The sequence below is a fragment of the Falco naumanni genome, chromosome 1, assembly GCF_017639655.2.
Source record: "Falco naumanni isolate bFalNau1 chromosome 1, bFalNau1.pat, whole genome shotgun sequence".
In the NCBI taxonomy this organism is placed as follows: Eukaryota; Metazoa; Chordata; class Aves; order Falconiformes; family Falconidae; genus Falco; species Falco naumanni.
This window is the reverse complement of record NC_054054.1, coordinates 104,524,128-104,546,956: the sequence shown is the minus strand read 5'-3', so window position 1 is coordinate 104,546,956 and position 22,829 is coordinate 104,524,128. Positions and strand designations below refer to the sequence as shown.

Here is a 22,829-nt window from a genome sequence, read left to right as displayed (position 1 = left end):
GCCCGGCACACACAACCCCAGGGTCCATTCCGCACCCGAAGCGCAGACTCAGCCACCCACCTTCCCATCTTACCTTTACCCCCCTGCCCCCGCACGCTGACACCCCCACTGCTCACCCTGGAGACACCCCCACAAGAACTGAAAAGGCTGGGACTTGGACCCGAGAGCCACCCGCACTGCCTTTTTGCCTTGCAAAATGCTGCTCAAGACCTTGGATTTTTGCCGTAACTTTTTTTATTTTGGGAAAAATATACAAATCAGTTCTAAATAAACACACATCCCCCTCCTTTAAATAGTTACAAGATGTGCTTATACTCTATTTTCCCCTACAGAGTCTGTAAAGAAATAGATACAATGCTTTGATAATTCTCTGCAATTCGTGAGCATTGCATACTCTTGAAATACCAATCTAAAACTGCAGCTGTTCATAACATACCGAAGCAGCAAGTTTTGCCTATGCCCCACTCAGGTTTTTTTCCCCTCCTCCTTTTCTTCAAGCCACCAAAGGACAATATTGCAAAGGGACAAAACAAAGGGATGTGTGTCTGCTTCCACAGCACCCTTGCAGACATTCAACATCACCCTTCCTAGGAATAGGCTGAGAGATGAAGCCACTCCAGGTATGCCAGGTATCTACTTACGTTCTTTGGGAAACAGCAATTTGCAGATCAGCACAAATGACGTTCCCGTTTAAAGAAAAAAATAATAAAGAAACAAAACCAAACCAAAGAGGTATTTGCTCCAGTTCTGTTTTCAAAGAGAAAACCAAGGTAAGCCAATACTGGAGCTCAAAGAAAAGACACAGTACACAACGTGTTGTGTAACTGTGACGCGTGTGACCAGAAAGGACAAATTATTACACAGCAAATGCTGCTTGTCCGCACAGATCACAAGCAAAGGGCACCAGCTTTCCCCATCGGGCAAGTGGAGTAAGGGCTTGCCAACACCCAACGACTGCAACCCTGAGCAGCCCTAATTAGTGTGTTACACACTTCTTTTTTTTTTTTTTCATTGCTATTTGAAGGGTACAAGGACTAAACACCACCATCCCATCACAGCCCACGTCAACTGTCCCCACTGTCTTATACAATGGCACTGCACGATGAGCACAGCAGCTTCCCCTCCCACCCTTGCAGACAGCTAACCTGCTTTAGTTAAACTCACCCAAAAATCTATATAAATTACTACCCTATGTCAACAGACGCTGTTGAAACTGGAAGTCATCTCTCCCAGAGAGGTTATTTTAAAAGCACAAAGGATATAATTTAAAAACAACTTGCATTTCTCCCCCATTTATCCCCCAAAGCGATAATGGAATAAATCAACTTTCCTTCACATTTAAAGAACAAGTTCTCCCTTTGGAGTGGAACTGGTTTCTTAATTACAGTATTTAAAATGGCTATTAAGTTTGGAATTGCCACTTTTCTCTTACAAGAAAAAAAAGAGACAGGTAGATGCCAAGGGAATGTGGAAGAAAAACCAAGTAACAGACACAAGTATATCTATGGTTCTTGACAACCTCCGAGTCAAGCTCCGAATTTCTAATGGAAAACCAAAGTATAACTGGCACAGGGGGTTGGGGGAGGAAGAAGGAGGAAGCAGCACTGGCGTCAGAGCCGAAGATGCAAAGATTTGATGAATCACGGACCTTTAAAGGAAGTCCAATCTCTAAACCACATCTTCATTCTCATTTTGCTCAGTATTCCTCAAGTTAGCCTGATTAGCTGTTGTGGATGGCGTGCCAACTCCAAAGCTAGAACTGCACGGGTAAGAGTCAGAAAAGCCAGAAGTATCTGCTGAGGAAGACCATGCCCTAACAGCAAAAGGGTCAACAAAGATGATGCCAAACATGCAGGCAGCTGGACAACCACTCCAAGAAACCACTGCCAGCCCCTGAGGCTTAGACACAAGCAGCAAAGGCCTTGTGCAAGCAGGCATTCCCACTACTGGCCTTCATATGGTCCCAAACAAGACTGTGAACATGACACGCAGGCAGAAAGATGTTTGATGAGGTGAAAGACAGTAGAACCTCCTTTCTAGAAATAGTAAAAAAAGGCATTTTTTTCCCCTGTATGTAGACATTTAAAACATCTTCTCCTTTTTCCCCCCAATAAAACCTGCTGAGGATACAAGCATAGTCATCAAAAAGAGCAAGTCTGCTCAGAAGAGCTCTTAGGATTTAACTTCCTTACATACAAGCCTGTTAAACTTCAGTAAGTGTTAAAAACTGGAATCTGGTATCAGCTCCCTGTCCCGTCCCATCGCCCCCCGTATAGTTTTATCACATACACGCACAGAGTACTACGTTCCCCTTTTACGGATTAACTGTTAAAAACAATGATTGTTCTAAGCCACAGAGATTGTGAGGTCTGGCTGTCATAGAGAAGCTGTTTTTCTGTAGGGTTTTTACCTGATTTGCAAGGCAAAGCTCTACTGCTCCCATATATTCATTACAAAACAAAAAGGAATCTTTCAGGGTGAGCCTAAAAACCCTGGCCCTGTTGGCTCCAGACTCAGAGGTCAGTTCTTGGCTGTTCGGAGCTTCCTGCGGAAATAGTCAGGTGCTGCGTCATACAGCCAGTCTGCATCGACCACGCACAGGTCCCGCATGTAGCACTTGTTGGTGTGAAGCAGCCCGTTGTAAACCACGCAGGCGGGCTTGCAGTGGAAGAGCACAGAGGAGGGGTGGATGGCCACCAGCTGGTGAGAGTCCACTGTCCTGTAGGTGCCATCCAGCTGCAGCTCCGCGGCGTTCATGAAAAGGCTGTGAGCCAGGCAGCGGCGGATGTTCCCAGTGTCTGAGCGGGAGGACTCGATGGGCATCGACAGCTGTTTAGCAGCGAGAGACACAAGAGTAAGCGAGTACATATGCGCAGCCCCACGGCACTGTTGGGTCAGAAACCCTGCTAGCATGGGAAATACAAAAGGACTGCTAGGAATTCAGCTCAGGAAGACCTCAGGCTAATCCAGACTAATAGCAAACAAAAGATGTGCCATGGAACGGATTGAGACTTTCCTTCTGGGAGCAAGTTTTAGGCCAACTAGCATTCGCAGTGGGACAGGGATGCCAAATGGTGGCTTCCGTGTCACATACTGGCTGCAAGCGATTTAGCAGCAGCTCCCACGCTGCGCCTTACGCTCTGTGACTGGCAGGGACAGCGCTGATGTGAAAGCTGCTGTCCAACTGAATGCCTGGCTCCGTGAAGAAGCCAGTCAGCATGGGCTGCTGAGGCTGACATCACTCAGTGGCACACACAGCACAGTCACATCTACGCTAGAGCAGCAAAACCCGCTAGGAAAAACTGTCCTCTACCTGAGAGGCTTTCCCAGAGCCAGAGCTCCGCTTCTCCACCTCTCCTTGACTCAGTGAGCCCTGCAGCTCTGAGATTCTGGGATGCAGCTACAGACTCAGGAATTTTACCTGACTATTCATGGGAGACTGGAAATGTAACCACATTTTCTCACTCCCAGGACCTATTACGCAGCAAAATCAGTTTGGGAACAAACAAAAAAGACAAAGAGGTGAAACAGAGAAATACAGTATAGCAACAAGTTACCTTTACACAAATGTCCCTGAGCTGAGCTCTGACATCTAACACAAGCATCATGTTCCTGCAGTTGACAAAGTTCTCTCGGCACCATACCTGCAGCAGAGACACGAGCAGTTAGAAGGGGCCATTTCTTCACCCAAGCAGCACGGCAGTCCTTGGACACCGTGAAAAGTAGAATCCTCCAAGCACAAAATCTTTGTCAGAGAAAAGGTGCTAACCCATTTCCTGGCCATATTTCTACTCCTGATTACTCTCCTCTGTGTACATTCCCTCCCACAGTGCTAAGAAACAGCATGTTTGTTCTCTTCCCACTCAGAATTGCTCTGCAAGACCACTGAGTGCTGCAAAACAATGCTTGCTATCCCACAGGTGGTGAAAACAAATGACATAAGAATGACAGATGCTGCAAGGAACGGGTACACAAGCCTAGAGATCTATAAAAGCTGACAAGTTTATAGGGTAGCATAAATCAAAATCTGCCTGCAAATATGCTCAGTGGTTTTGCAAAGAATCCTGCCAAAAAGCACGTTTAGGTATTTATCAGAAAGTCTCAACACTCTCAAGCTCCCTCGTGTTTCCAGCTAGAACCAGGGAAGGAAGAGAAGGCTCTGATTACAGAACTGGCCTCAGGAAGCTTTGATAATGAGTTTTGATACTGAGTTTTGGTACGGCTTTCTGGAGGAATCTTCGGCACTCAAACAGCTTTCTCCAATTACCCAGTTGTAAAGGCTGTGTAGGCCCTCTCTTCTCCTTGCTTTAGAAGGATGCATACTGCATTAGCCATGAAAGATGCAGGTATCACTCCACTGTATGCCAAAAAAAGCTCCTCACCACCACGAGCTCAGACAGCACTGGCATCCCCAGAAGCATCCTACCTTGTTGCCACCAACATTTTTGAAGGCCCTGTACACGCTGAGCAGGGTAAGATAATCCCCTTCACTGGAGATGAATTTCTTCCTGATGGATTGCACTTCATCCCGCCTGGCAGGGGGATTGTAGAGGACACTGTCCACTGATAACAGGGACACGATGGTCAGGATCTCTTCTGTACAGTGGAACTTGGGGGACACGAGGATGGTCTGCAAATCACAAAACAAAACTGATCTTTGGTCGACCAAATCCACTTCAGATGGGCAGACTTTTCTGCTCACTGGCAGCCCAGGAACTTTACCAAGCATTGTTTAGGACAATTTCATAAACAGTTGGACCTAGAGACAACTGTAAGTCCTTCTACGGGCCCACCACGCACCTTTAACAACAATTGTCATGCTTGTTCCTGAGACTGGCAAGTTCATTTACAGTACAAACATGGTGACCAAAATCAACTACAGCATCAGACACCTCATGAAACTGCTCAGCAGTGCTACCAGCCATCCAGGAAATTGCAAGGAAATTAGTCTCGTTTCAGCTTCAGAGGTGCCAGAGGAAATAAATTATCTCTTAAAAAATCTCCCTGAATTAAACAAATGACAAGCAAACCAGCACAGCTGCTATAAATAAAGCTGTGCTTCACTAATGTATAGCAAATATGCTAGTACAGCTGCAGGCACCCCAAATTCCAGACCTCGTTTAAAGAGTTTTAAAAGGGAAATGCCAGTGGTACTGGGGAGAGTACATGAGATAAAAATCAGCTAATTTTTCTGTAGTCTTTACTTTAGAAAACTTTGGTTCCAGTGGAAAGGCTGCCATCTTCCTTCCCAGAGGGGTTAGGACAAGTTGATCTTTCTTTCGTTCCACAGCTCCCAGCAAGTCCAGCTGCTCAATTGCTGCTTGAACAGCATCTGTCAAAACAAGGATGTTCAGGCTGTGAGGGCTGCGAAGGATCAGCTGGTACTTCACTGCCTCCTTCCCCTAGCCAGAGGGACAAGTACTTTCTGTTTAGAGAAATTAATGCCCCAAACTATCATTTATCCCCCTCTATCCAGTGGAACAATTACTTTTCCAATTTAAGTAGCAAAAACAGAGGCAAAACTAAAGCTGACACCTCTAGCTTTGAGCAGAGGCTGTGTGAGATTCTCTACGGCTTTCCTTGGCAGTCAAGCCACACCTTCATGTTCTTTATGACTCAGAACCGCTCCCTGTCCTGTTTGGAAGCTGTAATATCCAGATCTCTGCCATAACTATGGCTGCTCTGTTGAGACTGAGCACAAGCAGTGAGCACTGAATGAGTCTGAGACTTCTGGACCACCAGGAGAAGATGCAGCAGAGAAGACTGCTCCTCCTTCACAGCTCTGACCTTTCATCTCCATCTTCTATGGCCTGCCTGAAGACATTAGTTTTAAGAAATTCCTCTGACTTATTTGTCATTTTTTTCCAAGGCTGCCTTTGTAACCACTTACCAGGAGATGGTTTGGACATGAAGTCAAAGGTGAGCACATTGGGAACCCTCAGGGCCAGGAGCTGAAGCATCACGCTGGCCAGGTTACACCTGCACAGGCAGAATAAACAACTAAGATTGCTCTCGCCTTTTTTTAGAAAAAAAAAAAATATCCCTTTTTTTCTTTTCTTTGCCTATAAGCTGAGATGGACTCCTCAGATCCGTGCTGCAACTTGACAGAGACTAGTCCAATGCTGGCTGGTGAAGCCTTAATTCCTAAACCAGGAAAGGTAAGAGGCGAGTCCAAGATTTGGAGGAAAGTCAAGAACTATTGCCCACGTGCGTTCAGAGACTCAAGAGACCAACTATCCACCCTGAGCAAATGCTTCCTAGTTTATCTGTTTAGACTCCACAGTTCATTTTTCTTAAAAGTCAACCAGCCAGACCCTAGATCCATTTTTTCTGTTCAGTTCTTTACACATCTCCATCTGTAACAGTACACAAAAAAGGCGTGGCAAGAAGTATGACAGTATCAGGGTTCTGTCCTCACCTCTGTATCTCAGGTATTGTCATTTTGTCAAACTTCTCAAACTCATCCTCTGTGTAGAGCCGGTAACAGATCCCACTGTCCTCTCGCCCTGCTCTCCCTGTGCGTTGCCAAGCCTGGGCCTTCGACACCCGCTGGACTGCCAGCATCTCCAGACCAGTTTCTGTGTATGGAACAGCATCACTTCAGTCAATGTCTGTATAAAGCACAGCTCTGAAAACCAGGCAGGATTAACAATAAAAAATCCCAGTGCCTGCCATTCAAATACTGCTCAGACTTTACTCGGTAAGAACCCTGAAGCAAAGCTAACTTCATGGACACAGCACACGACAGAAGAGATTCGTATTTGACAGGTTTTATACCCCCCCACATGGCTGGTACTCAAAAATACAACCAAACCCACGCCAAAATCCACACCTACAACCTAGGATATTAATTTAGATGGTGCAGAGGGTGTTTTAAATCAGCTCTCAGTGGGGCTCATTGCCTCAAGTAACTTCTACAAAACTGAAAACAATCTCTGCATCGTTCCTTAGAATTCCTCACCAGGGCTGTACTTCTTTGCTTTGACCATGCCCGTGTCCACAATGTATTTTATTCCCGCAATGGTGATGGAGGTTTCTGCAATGTTGGTGGAGAGGATCACTTTGCGACAGCCCTGGAAGGAAAAGCAAACTAAAGCCAGTCAAAAGCCACCTTAGATTAGCTGCAATGAAGAAACACTGCTACTTTTGGCCAGCATGGGCCAAACCTACATATCACTGCAGCATGTTATGACCACACACTATGCTGGCTATGCCAGCTCTCGTAAATTAAGATAATCTCTTATCAGTTTCTAAAATATGTGCTTACACTTGCAACAAAATACACCACTCAGGACAGCTGTTACCAATATGCCTTTAAACCATTTTGGTTTCATTTCTGGCACAAGTACAAGGCCTGTATTCTTATTTATCTGCCGAATAGGTACAAAAGGACCTGATGCAGCACAATTTCCTTTTCTCATGGCCCTGCCAAATATGCCCAGGTTTTTAGCTTTCTTAGTGTTTTTCTCATTAACTGCTCTAGATTTTTGTGATATGGACATAAAATTCCTTTGAAATGGGGCACATTTCAACTCCTCTGCCCTTTTCACTCCCCTTAATCCTTCCCTCTTTTTATGATCCCAGATGACTTATCGTATACATCTGTTCATACCATCACAGTTGCACTGTCTTATATCACAATGGAACCATTCAGCCTAAAGTCAATGGACAGTGCAGACTATTACCTACTATCACTGCTGACTGCTTTAACCCCTTAAATTCCACATTTCTTCCAAATGCTCACAGAAGCAAGCAATCAAGCAAACTCATCCTGTTTACCCATCACATTCCCTCACCTTGCGGGCAGGCTGAAAGACACGGAGCTGTTGAGAGTAGGGCAGAGAAGCATAAAGAGGCATCACTATCATCTGTGGGCAGCCATCAGGGAGATGCTTGGCGATATCTCGACAGGTTTTGGTCATTGCTTCAATTTCTTCCTGACCAGTCAGAAACACCAGGATGTCCTGAGAAGGGGGTGCTTCCTGGAGCCAGAGGAAAATGCAAGTGAGAATTAAGATGGTTTGGACAGGGAGGGAGAATTGAGATTGTAAAGAGATGTCGGCCTGACAGCAAGTCAGCAAAGCAGGTAAGGAAGCAAAAAGAGATGCACATGTGGTGCAAGGTATGTAACAGCCTCAAGTTCCCAATGCATTCACCAGAAGTGAAGAGTAAACCACATTTTGCAGGACTGAGTCTTAGCAGGATGGAGGAATCGCTTAAAGTCACATGTCTGTTTCATTAAATAACTGTCCAGGACATGCGAACGAGAGAGCTAGCAAGCACCCAGGGACAAGCCAGTAAACAGAGAGCTCTGGTCAGAAGAACATTTAAGTATTAGGTATGAATTGACATCAGAGAGCTTTGCTTAGCAGCTTCCTTTCAACTCCAGCCTTGATGTACAAGTCCCAAAATCCTAACAGCAGCATTACTTTTGAAGCATTAAGCGCAGTTTAATTAAATTACATAACCATCTGGCAGTTTCGCATTCAAACGTTAGTCACAAATGCCTATAAGCCATTTAGTAGGTTTCTAGTTGCTCTGCAGTTACACTTTGACAGTAAATTAGAATTACCTTCACACTACTGTCACCTTATGCCTGGATTATCCCCCACAACCCAAGGCTCTTTACGGTTGACTGCTTCCAATCTTTCTTTTCACTTTTGGAATAACACCAACGATTGTCAAGCCCTCCCCTGAGCCAATCCAATTGACTAACCCAAGATGCTCACCAACTATCCACTTTTCCTGGAGGATGCAGTGAGCACCTCAGGGACATCTCTGATTTGGTAGCAGCAAGCTCAAGCCACCTCTTCTGCCACAGTAACCTGTCAACAATCCACGCCCCCAGAGAGGCACAAACCTGATGAGACCGCCATACCTGGTGGATCTGGAAGACTGACACCAGTGCTGCTTGGAGGTAATCACTCTGAGGCCGTTTGGTGTAAAAGATCTGAATAGGGTGCTGTCTGCCTTCTAAATAGAGAACAGGAGCTCCATTGAAGTACTGGGAGAACTGGTCAACATCCATCGTAGCTGACATGACGATCACCTTCAGTATGAAGTATAAGATGGGTTACCACTACAGTTTTGATCCAGCAGGACATTTACAAGTCAAGACTAGCCAAAACTCAGCTTCCTGAGACTGCTGCATGTTTGGAACAGCAAGAAGCACACACAGTTTGGGACAGAAGAGAGCGATCTTACCTTGTTAAAGCTATCAGCTTTGATATTACTTGTGCATAACGTGTAGGTATGATAAAATGAGCAAAGACGTGTTAAAATTCTTTTCTGACATTTAATAAAGAGAGCTGAGTACCCACAAAGCTAGGCTGTAGAACAGTCTGTTGAATGAGACCGTACCAGGACCCTACCAGTCCGCTACATGCCTTCCCCATCAAAACCAACATGCTTTCACACACTTCATCATGTATTCACAAATTTATCCATTACATGTCCACCCAACACAGATCTCCTTCCCCAGTGTGAGCATGTCATACAGCTGTCATATCAGACAGAGAGCACCCAGCAATGCATCTAGCCAACAGCTCTTAGGAAAAAAGGCAACACAGAGGTGACCAGATACCTTGTTCAGATGTGTCATATCAGGCCCACACATTGTAAATTGGCCAGCCTTAATTATTCAGATTAAAAAGGACTTTTTAGGAACAGAAAAACAGTCAAGACTGAAATCTCAAACACTTTGGAAAAGCCCAGGCGATACCCATCGCACTCAGAGTCCAAGCCCCATCCCTGCCCTTCGCTGCTGTCCTGGATGCACATACTTTTAGTGGCAGTTTGCCCAATTCCTTTCGTTTCTTCTGTGCAGCTTTCACCACTCCAAAGAGTACATCGGTATGGATCGTCCTCTCATGGGCTTCATCTAGGATGACAACACTGTACTTTCGCAGCATAGGGTCCCCAATAGCTTCACGAAGCAGCATTCCATCTGTTAGAAACTTGATTCTAGTTTCATCAGATGTAAGATCGTCGAAGCGTACAGTATAGCCAACCTATGGAAGCGATCATTACAGAAAGCACAAGCACAAAGTTACTTGTATTTCTCATTACCATTGTAACACAAGGAAAGACTACAAAGCACCCTGGTCAGTGCTTCAGACAGAGCCAACTAGAACCCCGAGGAGGCTCTGGAAAGCGTTAACAGTGTATTTGCAGTCTGTGAGCAGTTACTCTTGCAAATCTAAAAATCCACCCAAAGGATGCTCTCAACGCTGTACCCCAGCTTTTCCCAACTAGAAGTTCGTCACAAACGCTCCAAGTTTGCTTTCCTTCCTCCCTTGCTAGAAACTGCTCGAGGCTCACCAAAGGTTTTACATTAGGTAAAATCTTTCTCCTCCATTCTTCTCCCACAGATTCACAGATCTGCATAGATCCAGCACTTTGCTCTCCTTGACAGTGATTTTTGATACTGGGAGCAACAAGAAAGGGCAATATCTCTATATTTTTTTATTCATTAATGACTATTTTTTTCAAATAGAGGAACACAGATAATAATCAAGTAGTAAAATACAACAGAGTTAAACACACACACCCCACCCCCGAGCCACAAAAGCAGGTATACAGCCATTTTTTTACATTCAGGCATATTATTAAATGAAGAGTGCCTATTACCCCTGCAGCTGTTTTTTATCTTACCCATTAGGCCCCGATACAGCCTCATTGACACTGCGGTACTAAACCAACTTTCTAAAGACACTGTAAAGCAACCTACCAGCTTCCCCAGCTGTGTCTTCTTCTCATCTGAGACTCTGGTAGATAAGGCTATAGCTGCTACTCTGCGAGGCTGGGTCACAGCAATGATGCCTTGGCGGCCAATTCCCACTTCATAGAGGTACTGAGGGATCTGAGTGGTCTTCCCTGAGCCCGTTTCTCCTAAGGAACATCAAGGGAATAGTTTTTCCCACTTATAGCATCTTCAAATGAAAGGTTCCAACTCATTTTTTTATGTTAACTTTTAACCATGTTTTAGGATGGGGAGGCTGGAGACAGGAAGAAGTTCAACAGCTTGCCCAAAGTCACGCCATGAAGCTGTGGCAGGCCAGAGATACAACCCAACGCCTCACTCTAGTTGCGTGACCTCTCCTCTACAAAACTCCTTTCACCCAGGTTCTCTCCAGCCACATTCTGGTTTAGAAACATATCTCAGTCTGTCCAGATACAAAGTGTTTGTTGTGTAACACAGCACACATTAAAAAGATAATCAGGCAGAGCAAGGAATAGACACTGATTTAGTTTTATCCGCATATTCACACTACGCACTAGGAAGTTTCAAAGTAAAGCTGTAAGCAAATTCAAGCAAAAAAATTTTGCCACAACAGCAAGCGGCACATTAAAGTTTGAGACTTTCTTAGAGGATCACTCTGGGCTCCAACAAGCCAGCAAGCCTTTCTCTGTGCCTTCCTGAAATCAGAGACCATCCCTTCGGGCTCAGGTGAACATCTTCTCCATCCACACTGCAGGTGGCACATCTATAAATACTACCCCATTTCCCCCCAGGTGTATTTCCAACACAACCTGTGTAGACCCCTCCACCAAAGATGACAACCAGCAAAGGCACACAGACAGCTACCATCAACACCGGCCGCAGCCCTGGCAACAAAAATCGTAACTTACTAGGCACAGCATAACGTGGCACAAAGAACAGTGCTTAGAGGCACTGCAAGTGAAACCCTCTTGAAGCACAAATGCATGGAAGAGCAGAGAATGTTATCAACATCACTGTCATTTTCCTGCACATTTTATTACAGCTTAAAACACATTTGTAACTCAAATCAGATCCCCTTCAGCTTTCTATTGGCCTGTTACAAGAATTTCTCTACATGAAAGAGCGTGAGGCTCTGGGAAACAGAGCCCTGTACTCTCAATCCTTGCAAGAGAGCAACAGCACAGAGGCCACTGTGCCAGTGAGGTGAGAACTAACAAGAGGAGGAAGAAGCATGAAAAATTCAGGATGGCCACCAAGCAGAGAATTGGCAAGCCAGATTGTAAGCACTGCAGCTGCAGGCTGAAAAAATCACAAGTGAGCTTTTTAGCTCACTCTACAGCTGCAAAATTTTAAGTGGTGTATTGTAGCGTACATTTAGCAAGCAGCAATGACAACCTCAGGATTATGCAGAGGAAAGGAGGTAAGTACAGTCGCATTTATCAGTTACTACGACTGATTTTTATTTTTAAGGGTTTGCTTGCAGGAGTGAAATACATAGCAGTTTTCATTCAATTCTAATAAATGCTGAGCTTTTAGACTTCCAGGTGGGAAGCTGTATGTCTTCACCTCCTGAAAGTCAGAGAAAAAGCTTGTTAGCTTGGACTCAACGAAAGCATAATGAAATTAGCGAATACCCCTGAAAATGTAGCCGGTGAGGCACCCCCCAGAGAGCAGGGTTTTGCCATTTGGCTTTAAGTTGACTAAATCCAGGTGAAATGGAAGGGAGATTATATATACTTTTGCCCTCTCCATAAAAATTAAGTCCCCAGCTGCCTTAACCCATCAAAGCTGAAGAATAAAAACATTTCCGAGTTAACCACGTTCCAGATTTACACCCAAACCGCTCCTGTGCGCCTCTGACAGGCCCCGACAGGGCCACCGGGCCCGGCGCCAGCCCCGCGCCGCGGACAGCGACACCGGGCCCGCCTCCCCCCTCCCGTGGGCAGCGGCCGGGCTCGCCGGAGGCCGCCAGGCCCGGGGTCGGCGGGGGCAGCCCCGTGGTCAGGCCCCGAGGAGCGCGGCCGGGCCGTCCCCCGAGGAAAGGCCGCCCCCATCCCCGCACCCACCGATGAGGATGGCGCTGTCGAGGGCGCGGAGGTGGCTCAGCAGCTTCCCCCGCGCCTGGAAGATGGGCAGGCTGCGGCGCTGCGAGTCGGCGTGCGGCGGGACGCGGCGCGGCGCGGGGGGGCGCGGGCAGCATGGCGGGCCGCGGGGGGAGAGCCGCCCGCAGGCGCTTGGCCGGGGGCTGCCCGCCGGCCTGCGGCATCGCCTCACCGCGCCGCGGGGGCCTGCTCACGGCTGCCGCGCCGGCGCCACCGCGGGGCACGATGGGAGATGCGGGCCTGGCCTGCCCCGCCCCCGGGGTCAGCACCGCCGCCGCGCCGGGCCGGGCAGCGCGCCCACCCCCAGCCAGAGCCGGCCGGGCCCCGCACCGACCCCCCGGGCCGCGCCGAGCTGGGCCCGCACCGACGTCCTCGGGCCAGGCAGCGCGCCCACTCCCCAGCCAGGGCCGGCCGGGCCGGGCAGCAGGCCCACCCACAGCCAGGGCCGGCCGGACCCCGCACCGACCCCCAGCCGCAGCCAGGACCGGGCAGGCCCCGCACCGACCCCCAGCCCGGGTCCGCGCCGACCAGCCCCTCAGCCGCAGGCTCCAGCCCCGTGCTATGACAGTTCGTCACCTGCCGGCCCAACACACTGTCACCGCACGCAGGACACACTCCAGAAGGGACAGTGGTATTCAAACACACTTCTTCGCGGGACAGGCTGCCCGAGAATGGTTTCAAGGACAAATAAAGCCCGGGTTAGACAGCAATCTGCCAGTAGCAGTCACTCTTGCCCCACGGTACAAGCACCTCTTCAGAGTTCTTCCCAGACCTGTGCTACTCTTTACAGAACAGAGCACGATCTTAAATACTCTGCTGGAGTGGAAGAGAGCTCTGGGAAAGTGAGGACAGACAAGCTGTCTTACCACAGTCAGGAAGGGGCACATCACCTCGTCTGCTCTGCATTTACAGGTGGTTTCATCCCCACTAACGTCCCACCAGCAAACTACGAAGAGGCTCTTAAACACTGAACTAAAATAAAAGGGTTTGATCCAATTCCTGTCTCATAAACCACCCTGAAGCAACAATACCCAGAATATTTTTAGTACACCTAGAGAGTAAGATTTAAAGTCCATGGGTTTTTTTTGGGGGGAAGTCTCCCTTCAGTTTTTACAACCTTTAACAGATAAAATGCAGAATCTAATACACTGTTTGCGGACAAAGCATTTTCCCATGAGATCCCAACACATTCATCTCCAGGACTACAAACAAGTTAAAAACCTGTAGCCAGTGTTCAAGAGCAGCAAAATCTGAGACTAAACAAGATAGTCTCATGTGTGTCAGGGGTAAGCCTATCCTCCTCAAATTAGGAGGAAGATGCAGTTTCAACAGTATCTCCTTTTATCCATGAGATAATCAATAAAGAGCTACCTAGTACAGTCTGTAGCGTCTCAGGAGTGACTGAACACGAGCTCAGCTGTGTTCTGAATTCCTTATGTGGCCTCTCATATCGCTATTTATAAATCAACATAAGTTCAAGCTTAATACCCACTGTCACTGACGCGTGTTGGACACTCAGTCCTTCTGCAACATACTTCATACACAGATCACGCATTTAACACCTTGAGCAGTTCTGAAGAGACACTTGTGGGAAAAGACTGCGTTAATGCTGTCTCTTCAGGGACTTGGCTTTTTCCAACCTCTGCTTTTTCAGCAGCTGCATCAAGACTACAGGATTATACAAAGTATTAACCAAAAAAAAAAATTCATGAGACATTTTATTCAACTCATCATCTGAAATATCTGAACAGTTCTGATTCCAGCCAAGTTTTCTTCTGTAGTGCTCCAAGTCATCTAGTAACTGTTAGAAGTGTGCATGTGTGGGAGGTCAGTTTTGTAAAACTGCTTTTTTAAACAAACCAGTCAGACTCAAACCTGGACACCTGAACACAGGGTCTTTGGGGGGAAAAGCCATCAAAATGTAGTCTCAGCCTTGCAAGCATATTCACACAGAGGCACATTCCAGAAACCCAAAAGGCAAACTGAACAGCCTGCACTGTGCTGTGTGTTGTATTGCTTACAATTCAAACATGACTGGAGTCAATAGCATCTCAGATTAAAAAACCTTTTGCCACCAAAACAGGGACTTACACTTGTAACCATCTTGCAGCTGTTTTATCCATGAATAAAAAAATTAGTTAAATCCTCAAAAGTTGGTTTTGTCCCCTGTAAAGTTTCCCATATAGTTTCCTGTATCAAATAACTTGAAAAAAATGCTTTAGAAATCATTTTAAACAAGTACTCATAGTCTTGTTAACTGAAGTTGACAGGAAATTTTTTCCAGTTTTAAGTTTTTGGCTCCACTGGATTAGTATTTTCATTACCAGCACAATATACATTCCCTGACTGGGAAAGACACTGGTAGCCTGGAAGTGTCTTAGACTAGACTGCCATTTCATAAAGTGCTTGTATTCAAAACCATAGAGCTGTCGAAAAGTGTCCTTTCTGCGACGGGGAACGAGAGTGTCCCCGGTATGGAACTTCATTCAGGTCACTTTCTCCCAGTTGTCACTGGGTGTTGGCACAAACACTGATTAGCCTCCAAGGCGCTGACCTTCTCCCCATGCAAATCCTCCCGGTCGTTCTTCTGGCAAAGGATTGTAATTAGGATCATCTTCCTGTGTATCAAATATTGCCTTCCTGGAAAACAGAAAAGATTTTTTTCATTTTTGGTCCTTTAGAATACGTGTTCCATAATATGACCAAGACTGCTCAAATTCTGCACAGGTAAAGGCAACCTCCCTCTGAAACAGCCTGCCAAAGGTTCTACACCCAAGTCACAAGTCAATTAGGAGCCATCTGGAAGAAGGTCTAGAATTATGTGCCTAGATCAACCCAGACTGACAAGATTCAGCTGAAAGTTGAAATTCCACCTCCAGCGTAAGGCAGAATTTCATGCAGCTAGCATGTGCTGCGCTCCCAGGACAGGATAAGGGAGCAAAACATGTATGTGATACTGAAGAGCTGTTCACATCTTGAGAAGCAGACAAACGACGAGTCAAATACAGGCAGTATTATCTCAGTCTCTCACAGGCAGGATGCAGGCAGTGACAAGCAGAGTTTAAATCCACAGAAGAGACTGCATTTGAGACAACATTAGAGACTCAGATTTTCCAATTTATTACAAGAATCATGCTTAATCTCGTAGGCTATTTTGCCACTCTCAAAACTAGTTTTAGAGGTACTCTCTCCACAGATTTGTTTATCCAGAAACAAAACGGTAGTACATTCTTTGAAACAAACAAAAAATCGCAAGCTGCACACAAGCAATCATTATATCCAACACATCTTGAAAGTACAGCGTGCTTAACCAGACAGTTCTTAGAATAGCTAAAGGGATTATTTCTCTCACCCAGAGTGACTGGACATTTCAGAACAGCAAAAAAGAAAATACCAGGGGTATTACAGGATTACAGCTAACACATCAAAGAAAATTAAAGCATCTGGGGAAAAAAATCCACAGTTCTAGACCCAGACAAGAATCATAAGCAGCTTTCTCAACAGACACGTAAAAGGATTTAAATGGTAGCCTGAAGACAGGCTGACACTTTTTCCAAAGAAAAGAGTTACCGAGACAGCACACATTGCTCCAACAGCCTTAAGACTCCTCCTGCATGCACCTAGGTGCATATACCCTGTGAAAATGGGAAATCTCAAATACACCCTTACCACACATGTGTAATTGGACACTCAATTTGTCTAGAGTTCCATTTACATGAAGGTAACCCTCACCAGAAACAGCCTTCAGCTGCTGAGGCCAAGTTAGAATAGCATAGCCACAGCTGCACCCATCACCTGGTACAATTACTTCCTGAAGACAAAGCCTATACCGAACAAAAATACACTATCAGTGTCAGTGTACTTCTCCAATCAAACAGGTTATGACCCATCAGTTAAACCAAGCATGGGCCTGAATATGACATTTTAATTATCCAGGCTTTTGCAGACCATTCAAACAAAAAACAAACAGAAAAAGAGAATCGGTTCAGCTCTAGACAATTCTAAGAGTCTCACAGAGCCCAGCTTTCAGTGTGTCTCAGCTGCCCTGTCATTTAGGCAAGCTGCTCTCACCCAGGCTGCTGTACAGCGTTACAGATTATTGCAGCCTTCTACACAAGAGAGAACTAAGTAGGGACAGTACACTCAATACTATAAACACTGAAGATCTTTACCAAAATTGTGAAATTAGGATGATTTACAGAAGAAAAAAATATTAAATATATTTAATACCTCAGTCACACTGTTCATACACAACAGGACTCTTTAACAGACATGCATCTTTGGTGCCACCCACAGGCAACTCAGCAAAGACTAAGAAACATTACCAAAGAAATCAAAAGTTATAAAAACCCCTTTTGCCCTTCTCCTGAAGAAGTTAGTTCCCACTTACACATCCATAAGGTCCTCCTTCCTTTGTTTGCAACACGTTAGTTAAACAAAAAAAAAGTAAGTACAGACACACCACAATTCTGTTTCAAGCTGCCTAATTCACCAGAAGGTGCTGTGACTGAATTATGAAGTTTTCCATACAAGCACATTTCCTACATCTGTTCCAAACCAGACCCCAATACTTACAGGACAGATGGTGTTCTCAGAAGCCTTCCACCACCAGGCTGATTAGGAAAGACATCCTCTAAGAAAAAATATATATGCCCAACAGCAATGCCTAGTATATAAAGAAAAGACAAATGGTGATTTTTCAATACTTCTCCTTTACAACTTGAAATGCTTCGTAGTTTTCAAGAAAATAACCCACACATTAATTCTTTCACAGAAGAATACAACAAGAGATATAGATAGACAAACCAACGAAGCACACTAACATCAGACAAAAAGCTTAACTTACACTACAGGCCGTTAATACAAGGAAAATTGCTTGTCATTATTATTAAATATACTGATGTTATGGCTTATTCACAATTGATAAAACCAGTAAGATAAGCTATTTTACTTCAATAGTCCGATGCCCACAATCGGGTTATGTACCTGGTCTGATTCCAAGCAATAAAAAGCCAAAGCATCAGAAGCTCTTTCCAACTTTTTAGAGCACAAAATATGCCATGATGTTTACAGATCAGAAGAGCCTGCTACAAATATACTAGATGAACAAATACTAAGTAAAAGGCATTCAGCCTTTCGGTTTTTCCACACTTTGTGTTTCATGTAAAACATTAGCAGGAACAGGTCCTTGTGATTCTTGCAATTGCTTACCCAGAAGATCCACAATGATGGAGTTCCCCAAAAGCAGTGAAAAGCCCATCAATACCCAGGGTAGAAATGGGGCTTGAAAGATGAGAAGGCCGAAGAAATTCATACGGACATAGGGATTCCTGCGGCTCCACACATACACAAGCATTATCGTGAATGCCTGACCCAAGAAAACCAAGTTCACAAACAGGCCAAAAATCTGTGATGGGTAGTTAAAGAAAACAGTTCACTTAGTAATTGTTGGGAGGTCAAGCATGAAAAGAATTTCACATCTTAACCTGTAATCCAGTATTTTCCATTCAAGTGCTAACTTTCCATTCCCAGGTTCAAGTAAGTTAAGCCTACTGTCCATCAAATTCAACACCTATAGCAGGATTCAAGGTACCCACAACATGAATGGTATCTTTAAAGTATAATTTAGCATGAAATCACTGGAGCATCAGCATTTCTCTCAGACAACCTGAGCACAATTACACACTGAGCAGTCGCCTTTTATCTGATAATATAATTTCCATAATTCAGGCTTTTTACTACTTGACTGAAAGACCACCCCAGTGTTTAACAGCATCAGACACAAAACATTCAAAACTACTTTAACAAATACCATTATTTCTTGCACGACAAACAAAATATATTATCACCTAGGAATTAAGATAAAAGTAACATCACGGTTTCGGTTCTCATTCACCTATCTTTAGCTTTACTAATGCAGTTTGGAATAAAAAAAGGATACAGTCATTAGAAGTCCTCCAAAAAGGAACATAAATACAAAATCTGCCGTCCGACCTCGAAAAGAGCCTTCTTCAAGCATTCGGCAGTAACGATATCTGAAGTTGCAGGTCAGGAAAATTTGATTGGAAATGAGGTTAAAGAAAGATCCCAAGCAGAAAAGAATTATACATCAGCTCAGATGCAAGCTTTTTATCATTTTACTTCATCAACTGGCTCTTTCTGGATACTCAGTGGAGAGGATAACCCAGGAGAAAAAAAGTTACTTGGAATTTTCTCCTTTATGTCACAACCAACCTGAAGGATCAGACTTGTACAGCAAAGTCTTAACATGACAAAAAATAAAATGGCAAAATTCTTGACAACTTATGAAGGAGATCCTGTTGATGTCCATTCATGGCATCAGCAAAGTCAGCATTGCTGAATTCCCAGGAACTTCACGGTAGAGCAGAACTGAACCTTTGTCTATATGCATGTATACCAACATGTTTGTACTCTGGAGCTCTGCTTTCCAGGGAAAGAAAACAAACTTAATGAAGGATACAAAAAGATCATGTTAAATAAAAAATTAAAGCCAACTGGTCCAAAGAATAAGTAGTTTGTGATTAACCTCCATACCTGGAAAGACAAACACAAGGAGTTTAAACATGACAGCTTATTTTTATTATTGTCTGAACAGAAAAGCAAGTAACAACGTAACTGAAGTCTCCTTTACAGTCAGGGAATCTAAGAGCTACTCTAAGATACAGTGCTCTTCACTCTAGCTTCATCATGTTTTTTAAAAATGCATCTCCAATATGAAAAGTCATAGTCATTCATAACTCTTAAAACTGAGAGGACAAGCACTTACAAACTCAACAGCGTACTTAAAAACCTCCCATACTCCAGAAAACACTTACTTGAAAGTGCTTAAATATTAATTCAGGGTTGAAATACAGCTGAAAGGGTGTGATTAGTTCTAATTGCTGAAAAAGAACAGAACATTTGATGGAATCAATACACCGTGAAAAAAACATACACACCCCTTTACTCTGTACCAAAAAGAGCCCGAGAAGCTCTCAGTCAGCACAGACAGCGTTCTGGCAAAACTGAGCCCCAGGAACCCCCCTCACGCTGCTGTTAGCATCTGCGCTTTGCCTTTGCCAGGCTCCGCGGCAGGCTGGCTGCGGCAGCGCTGCTTCCAGGGCCCCCGCGGGGCAGAGCCACGGCCCTGGGACGGGTGGCGCCTGAAGTAACCCCTACCACGGCTCCCAAGCACCCTGCTCCGCCCAGCCCGCCGGCCTGGCCCGGACCACCCTCACCGCGCCTCCCGGACGCCCTCCACGCAGCCTCCCACTCCCCCGCGGCCCTGGGAGGAGGCGGGCGGCAGCCGGGGCCCCGCAGAACGGTCCCCGCGCACGGGCCGGGCCCCAGGGAGCGCCGCGGGAGCGCGGGCCCGAGGGAGCGGGGCCGAGGCAGCCGCACTCACCACGGCGGCGGTGGTAAGGACGCAGGCCGTGGTGTAGGCCCGCGTAACGGGCGGCACCTGCAGGTACTCCTGCCGGAAGGTCTGGTACGCCATCTTAGCGCCTCGCGCCACTTCCGCTTCCGCCACGCGTCTGCGCCTGCGGGCACCGCCCCCGCCGCCATCTCCAGGCGCAGCCAATCGGCTCTGGTAGCGGTCGCGGCCGCGCTGCGCTCTCATTGGCCCAGCAGCGAGAGAGACCGCTTGCTCCCCGCGCTTTCCCCGCCCCGGGGGTTGGAGCGCTTGGTGATTGGGCGGAGCGTTTCCCCTCGCCGTCGCTAATTGGCTGGCGGAGAGGTCGTCTGCCTGAGGCGGTTCGAAAGAAGCGGGAAGTGGTGACTGAACGGGGCGGCTGCGGCGGCTCCGATCGCTGGTCCCTGTCACCGGCCCCGGCCCGCGGCTGTAGGGCGGGAGGAGCGGCCCTGGTGTCTCGGCGAACGGCGCGGAAGGTAGGGGCTGCGCTGGGCCTCCTGTGGGAACCGCCTTCCCCTCAGCTGCGGGCGCGGCCTTCCCGCCGCCAGCGAGGCCCGTCTCCCCGGCGCCGGCATTTCTCGCTCCGTTCCGTACCGCTGTACGGCCGGCGCCATGTCGGTCGATCCCATGGCCTACGAGGCGCAGTTCTTTGGCTTCACTCCCCAGACGTGCATACTGCGTGTCTACATCGCCTTCCAGGACTATCTCTTTGAAACCATGCTGCTGGTGGAGAGCGTCATGCTGAAGAAGCTGAACGAGTTTCCCGGCTGCAAAATCAGCCCCTTCGAACTCCGGAAAAGCACGGAGAAATTCCTCCTCTTCATGAAGGAGCGCTTTGATAAACTCTTCAGTACAATGGAAGAAATGCTTCTGCAGCTGGTGTTAAACATCCCTAAGAACACACTCCTGCCCGAGGACAAGGTCCACGAGCAGTACCCCTACAGCAAAGAACAGTTCCAGGTCCTTCAGGATGAGGTCCACCAGCTGCAGGAGCAGTACAGGGCTGAGGTGGCCGCTGGGCAGGCCCTGCATGCAGAACTGGAAGAACAAAAGGTTGTTCAGGCTGAGCTTGAGAAGATTTTGCAGTGGTTTGATGGGCTGGAGAATACCTGTAGGAAGTATGGCATCAGCAGCTTCAAAGAAAGCTTTACTTTCTTGGCACAGAACTCTAAGAAACTGCAAGACATACTGAATGATGTTGAAAAGAAAAGCAAGAAAATAAAAAAAGTATGATCAGTTGTTGTAATGAAAATTCTGAAAAGGCAACAAAAATAATTTAGACTGTTTGCTTAAAATAATAAGGGCTTATCTTTCCAGAAGCATCTGCCCTAATGGCTTACTTCTCTAATCCTGTCAAGATCTAGACTAAAAGCTGTTGAATTGTGTCAGTTTGTGTCTGTTTAACATCTCCCTACGGCACCAGAGGGAGAAAAAACACCTGTAAAATGTAACTCTGAAACTGGTGATTGGAAGCAAATTTTGGGTTGGATAACCTGGCTGTAAGGGTACCTTCCTGACCTTAGGAATGTTAATTTTGAACTCAATGTAGCATTTGTTTATTTTAAGGATTATTAGAAAAAAAATGAATGTCTTAAGTAAGATTTGTAAGAATGTGTGAGTTTCCAGCCTGAAACCAGCTCAGGTAACATGAGTCGGGTGTTTTTGTCAGTGAGGATACTGGGATTTTGCACCAGTTTGCCGAAGGAGCGGCGTGGCGCAGGCAGTGTCTCGTTAAGGTGCCTGTTCACTCTGCTTTAACATCTGACAACCGGGATGCACGTAGAGATGAGTAAGACGGATGCTGTTGTCAGGGCTCTGAAGAGAAAGGGATCTGTTAACATCAATACTGAATTTGAGCCCAGTTTTTGGAATTTTAGGGTTATTTACCACTCCATGTATGTTTGCAAAGAGGTAGCTTGTGTTTTCTTTAAGCAGGGACAGCATGCTGCTCTGTAGGCCGAAGATCTTGAAGCCACTGGAGTGAATGAGCAATCTGATCATTTTGTCCTGTGTTAGCTTATGTTGCTTTATATTTCTAGTTGATTTTATTTTTGTTGTGCAGTGTCCTTCTACTAAATAGCAAAGTTCATTTTATGCATGTTTAACCAGATTTTCCTGTAAAAATGTTGTGAGGACTGACTGATGTGCTTGAGTTCTTTGAAGTCACTTAAATAACCTTATTTTATCTGTACTTGATTCAAAATTACATTACGGTCTGTGTGCATCTGTCCATTTGCCTCAGCAGCTTTTGAATCTCCTGTACAGGCGTATCATGAAGTATCAATACTAATTTCTGCTTTGCTAGTGTAGGTGTTTGAAAGGTATTAAACTTGTGAATAATTTAGAAGGTATTATAATAATAAAATGTGTTAAAAGCATAAAATACACTTGGCAATTCTTTCTTCCCTGGTGCTTGAAGACTTACACAGAATCAGCTTGGCAAACCCAGGATCTTCCACTATATATTGCCTTGATGTGCACCTGGAAACCCATGAGACTCGGTGGCCACTTGAAATCCTTGCAGAGGAAATTTAATTTCTGATGTTGAGCTCTAGACTTCTTTAGTGACTGTTAGAGGCTAGAGTTCAGA

At 45.9% G+C, this 22,829-nt stretch overlaps 3 protein-coding genes across 3 annotated transcripts; 1 reads left to right on the top strand and 2 right to left on the bottom strand.

The window, feature by feature from the left end:
* Positions 1-216: 216 nt before the first annotated feature.
* Positions 217-13,021, bottom strand: DHX33 (DEAH-box helicase 33). The gene is made up of 12 exons (XM_040613884.1): positions 12,790-13,021; positions 10,730-10,890; positions 9,783-10,010; positions 8,879-9,049; positions 7,797-7,982; positions 6,962-7,073; positions 6,419-6,578; positions 5,891-5,979; positions 5,205-5,332; positions 4,427-4,630; positions 3,558-3,644; positions 217-2,829 (listed from the first exon to the last, which is right to left on the bottom strand). The coding sequence occupies exons 3-12, from the start codon at positions 9,939-9,941 to the stop codon at positions 2,521-2,523; spliced, it is 1,605 nt and encodes a 534-aa protein (XP_040469818.1). The 5' UTR covers positions 9,942-10,010; positions 10,730-10,890; positions 12,790-13,021; the 3' UTR covers positions 217-2,520.
* A 1,505-nt stretch (positions 13,022-14,526) lies between these two features.
* DERL2 (derlin 2) lies at positions 14,527-20,358 on the bottom strand. Its single transcript, XM_040613904.1, has 7 exons — positions 20,231-20,358; positions 19,662-19,727; positions 19,307-19,380; positions 18,767-18,860; positions 18,037-18,232; positions 17,401-17,491; positions 14,527-15,465 (listed from the first exon to the last, which is right to left on the bottom strand). Exons 1-7 carry the CDS (start codon positions 20,321-20,323, stop codon positions 15,360-15,362), a joined length of 720 nt encoding a protein of 239 aa, XP_040469838.1. The 5' UTR covers positions 20,324-20,358; the 3' UTR covers positions 14,527-15,359.
* Positions 20,359-20,567: 209 nt separating this feature from the next.
* On the top strand, positions 20,568-22,617 carry MIS12 (MIS12 kinetochore complex component). The gene has a single exon (XM_040613924.1). It carries the CDS (start codon positions 20,852-20,854, stop codon positions 21,470-21,472), a length of 621 nt encoding a protein of 206 aa, XP_040469858.1. The 5' UTR covers positions 20,568-20,851; the 3' UTR covers positions 21,473-22,617.
* The last annotated feature ends 212 nt before the right edge of the window (positions 22,618-22,829 follow it).

Excerpts from the sequence above, each read along its gene's own strand:
- DHX33 (XM_040613884.1), bottom strand. The coding sequence starts at position 9,941 with ATGCTGCTTCGTGAAGCTATTGGGGACCCTATGCTGCGAAAGTACAGT. Across the intron at positions 5,980-6,418 it reads ACAATACCTGAGATACAGAG|GTGTAACCTGGCCAGCGTGA; the intron begins GTGAGGACAGAA and ends CTGCCTGTGCAG. Across the intron at positions 2,830-3,557 it reads TCAGGGACATTTGTGTAAAG|CTGTCGATGCCCATCGAGTC; the intron begins GTAACTTGTTGC and ends GCTGCTAAACAG.
- DERL2 (XM_040613904.1), bottom strand. The coding sequence starts at position 20,323 with ATGGCGTACCAGACCTTCCGGCAGGAGTACCTGCAGGTGCCGCCCGTT. Across the intron at positions 19,728-20,230 it reads TCCTTACCACCGCCGCCGTG|CAATTAGAACTAATCACACC; the intron begins GTGAGTGCGGCT and ends GTTCTTTTTCAG. Across the intron at positions 19,381-19,661 it reads TAATATTTAAGCACTTTCAA|GTATGGAGGTTAATCACAAA; the intron begins GTAAGTGTTTTC and ends TTGTCTTTCCAG.
- MIS12 (XM_040613924.1), top strand. The coding sequence starts at position 20,852 with ATGTCGGTCGATCCCATGGCCTACGAGGCGCAGTTCTTTGGCTTCACT.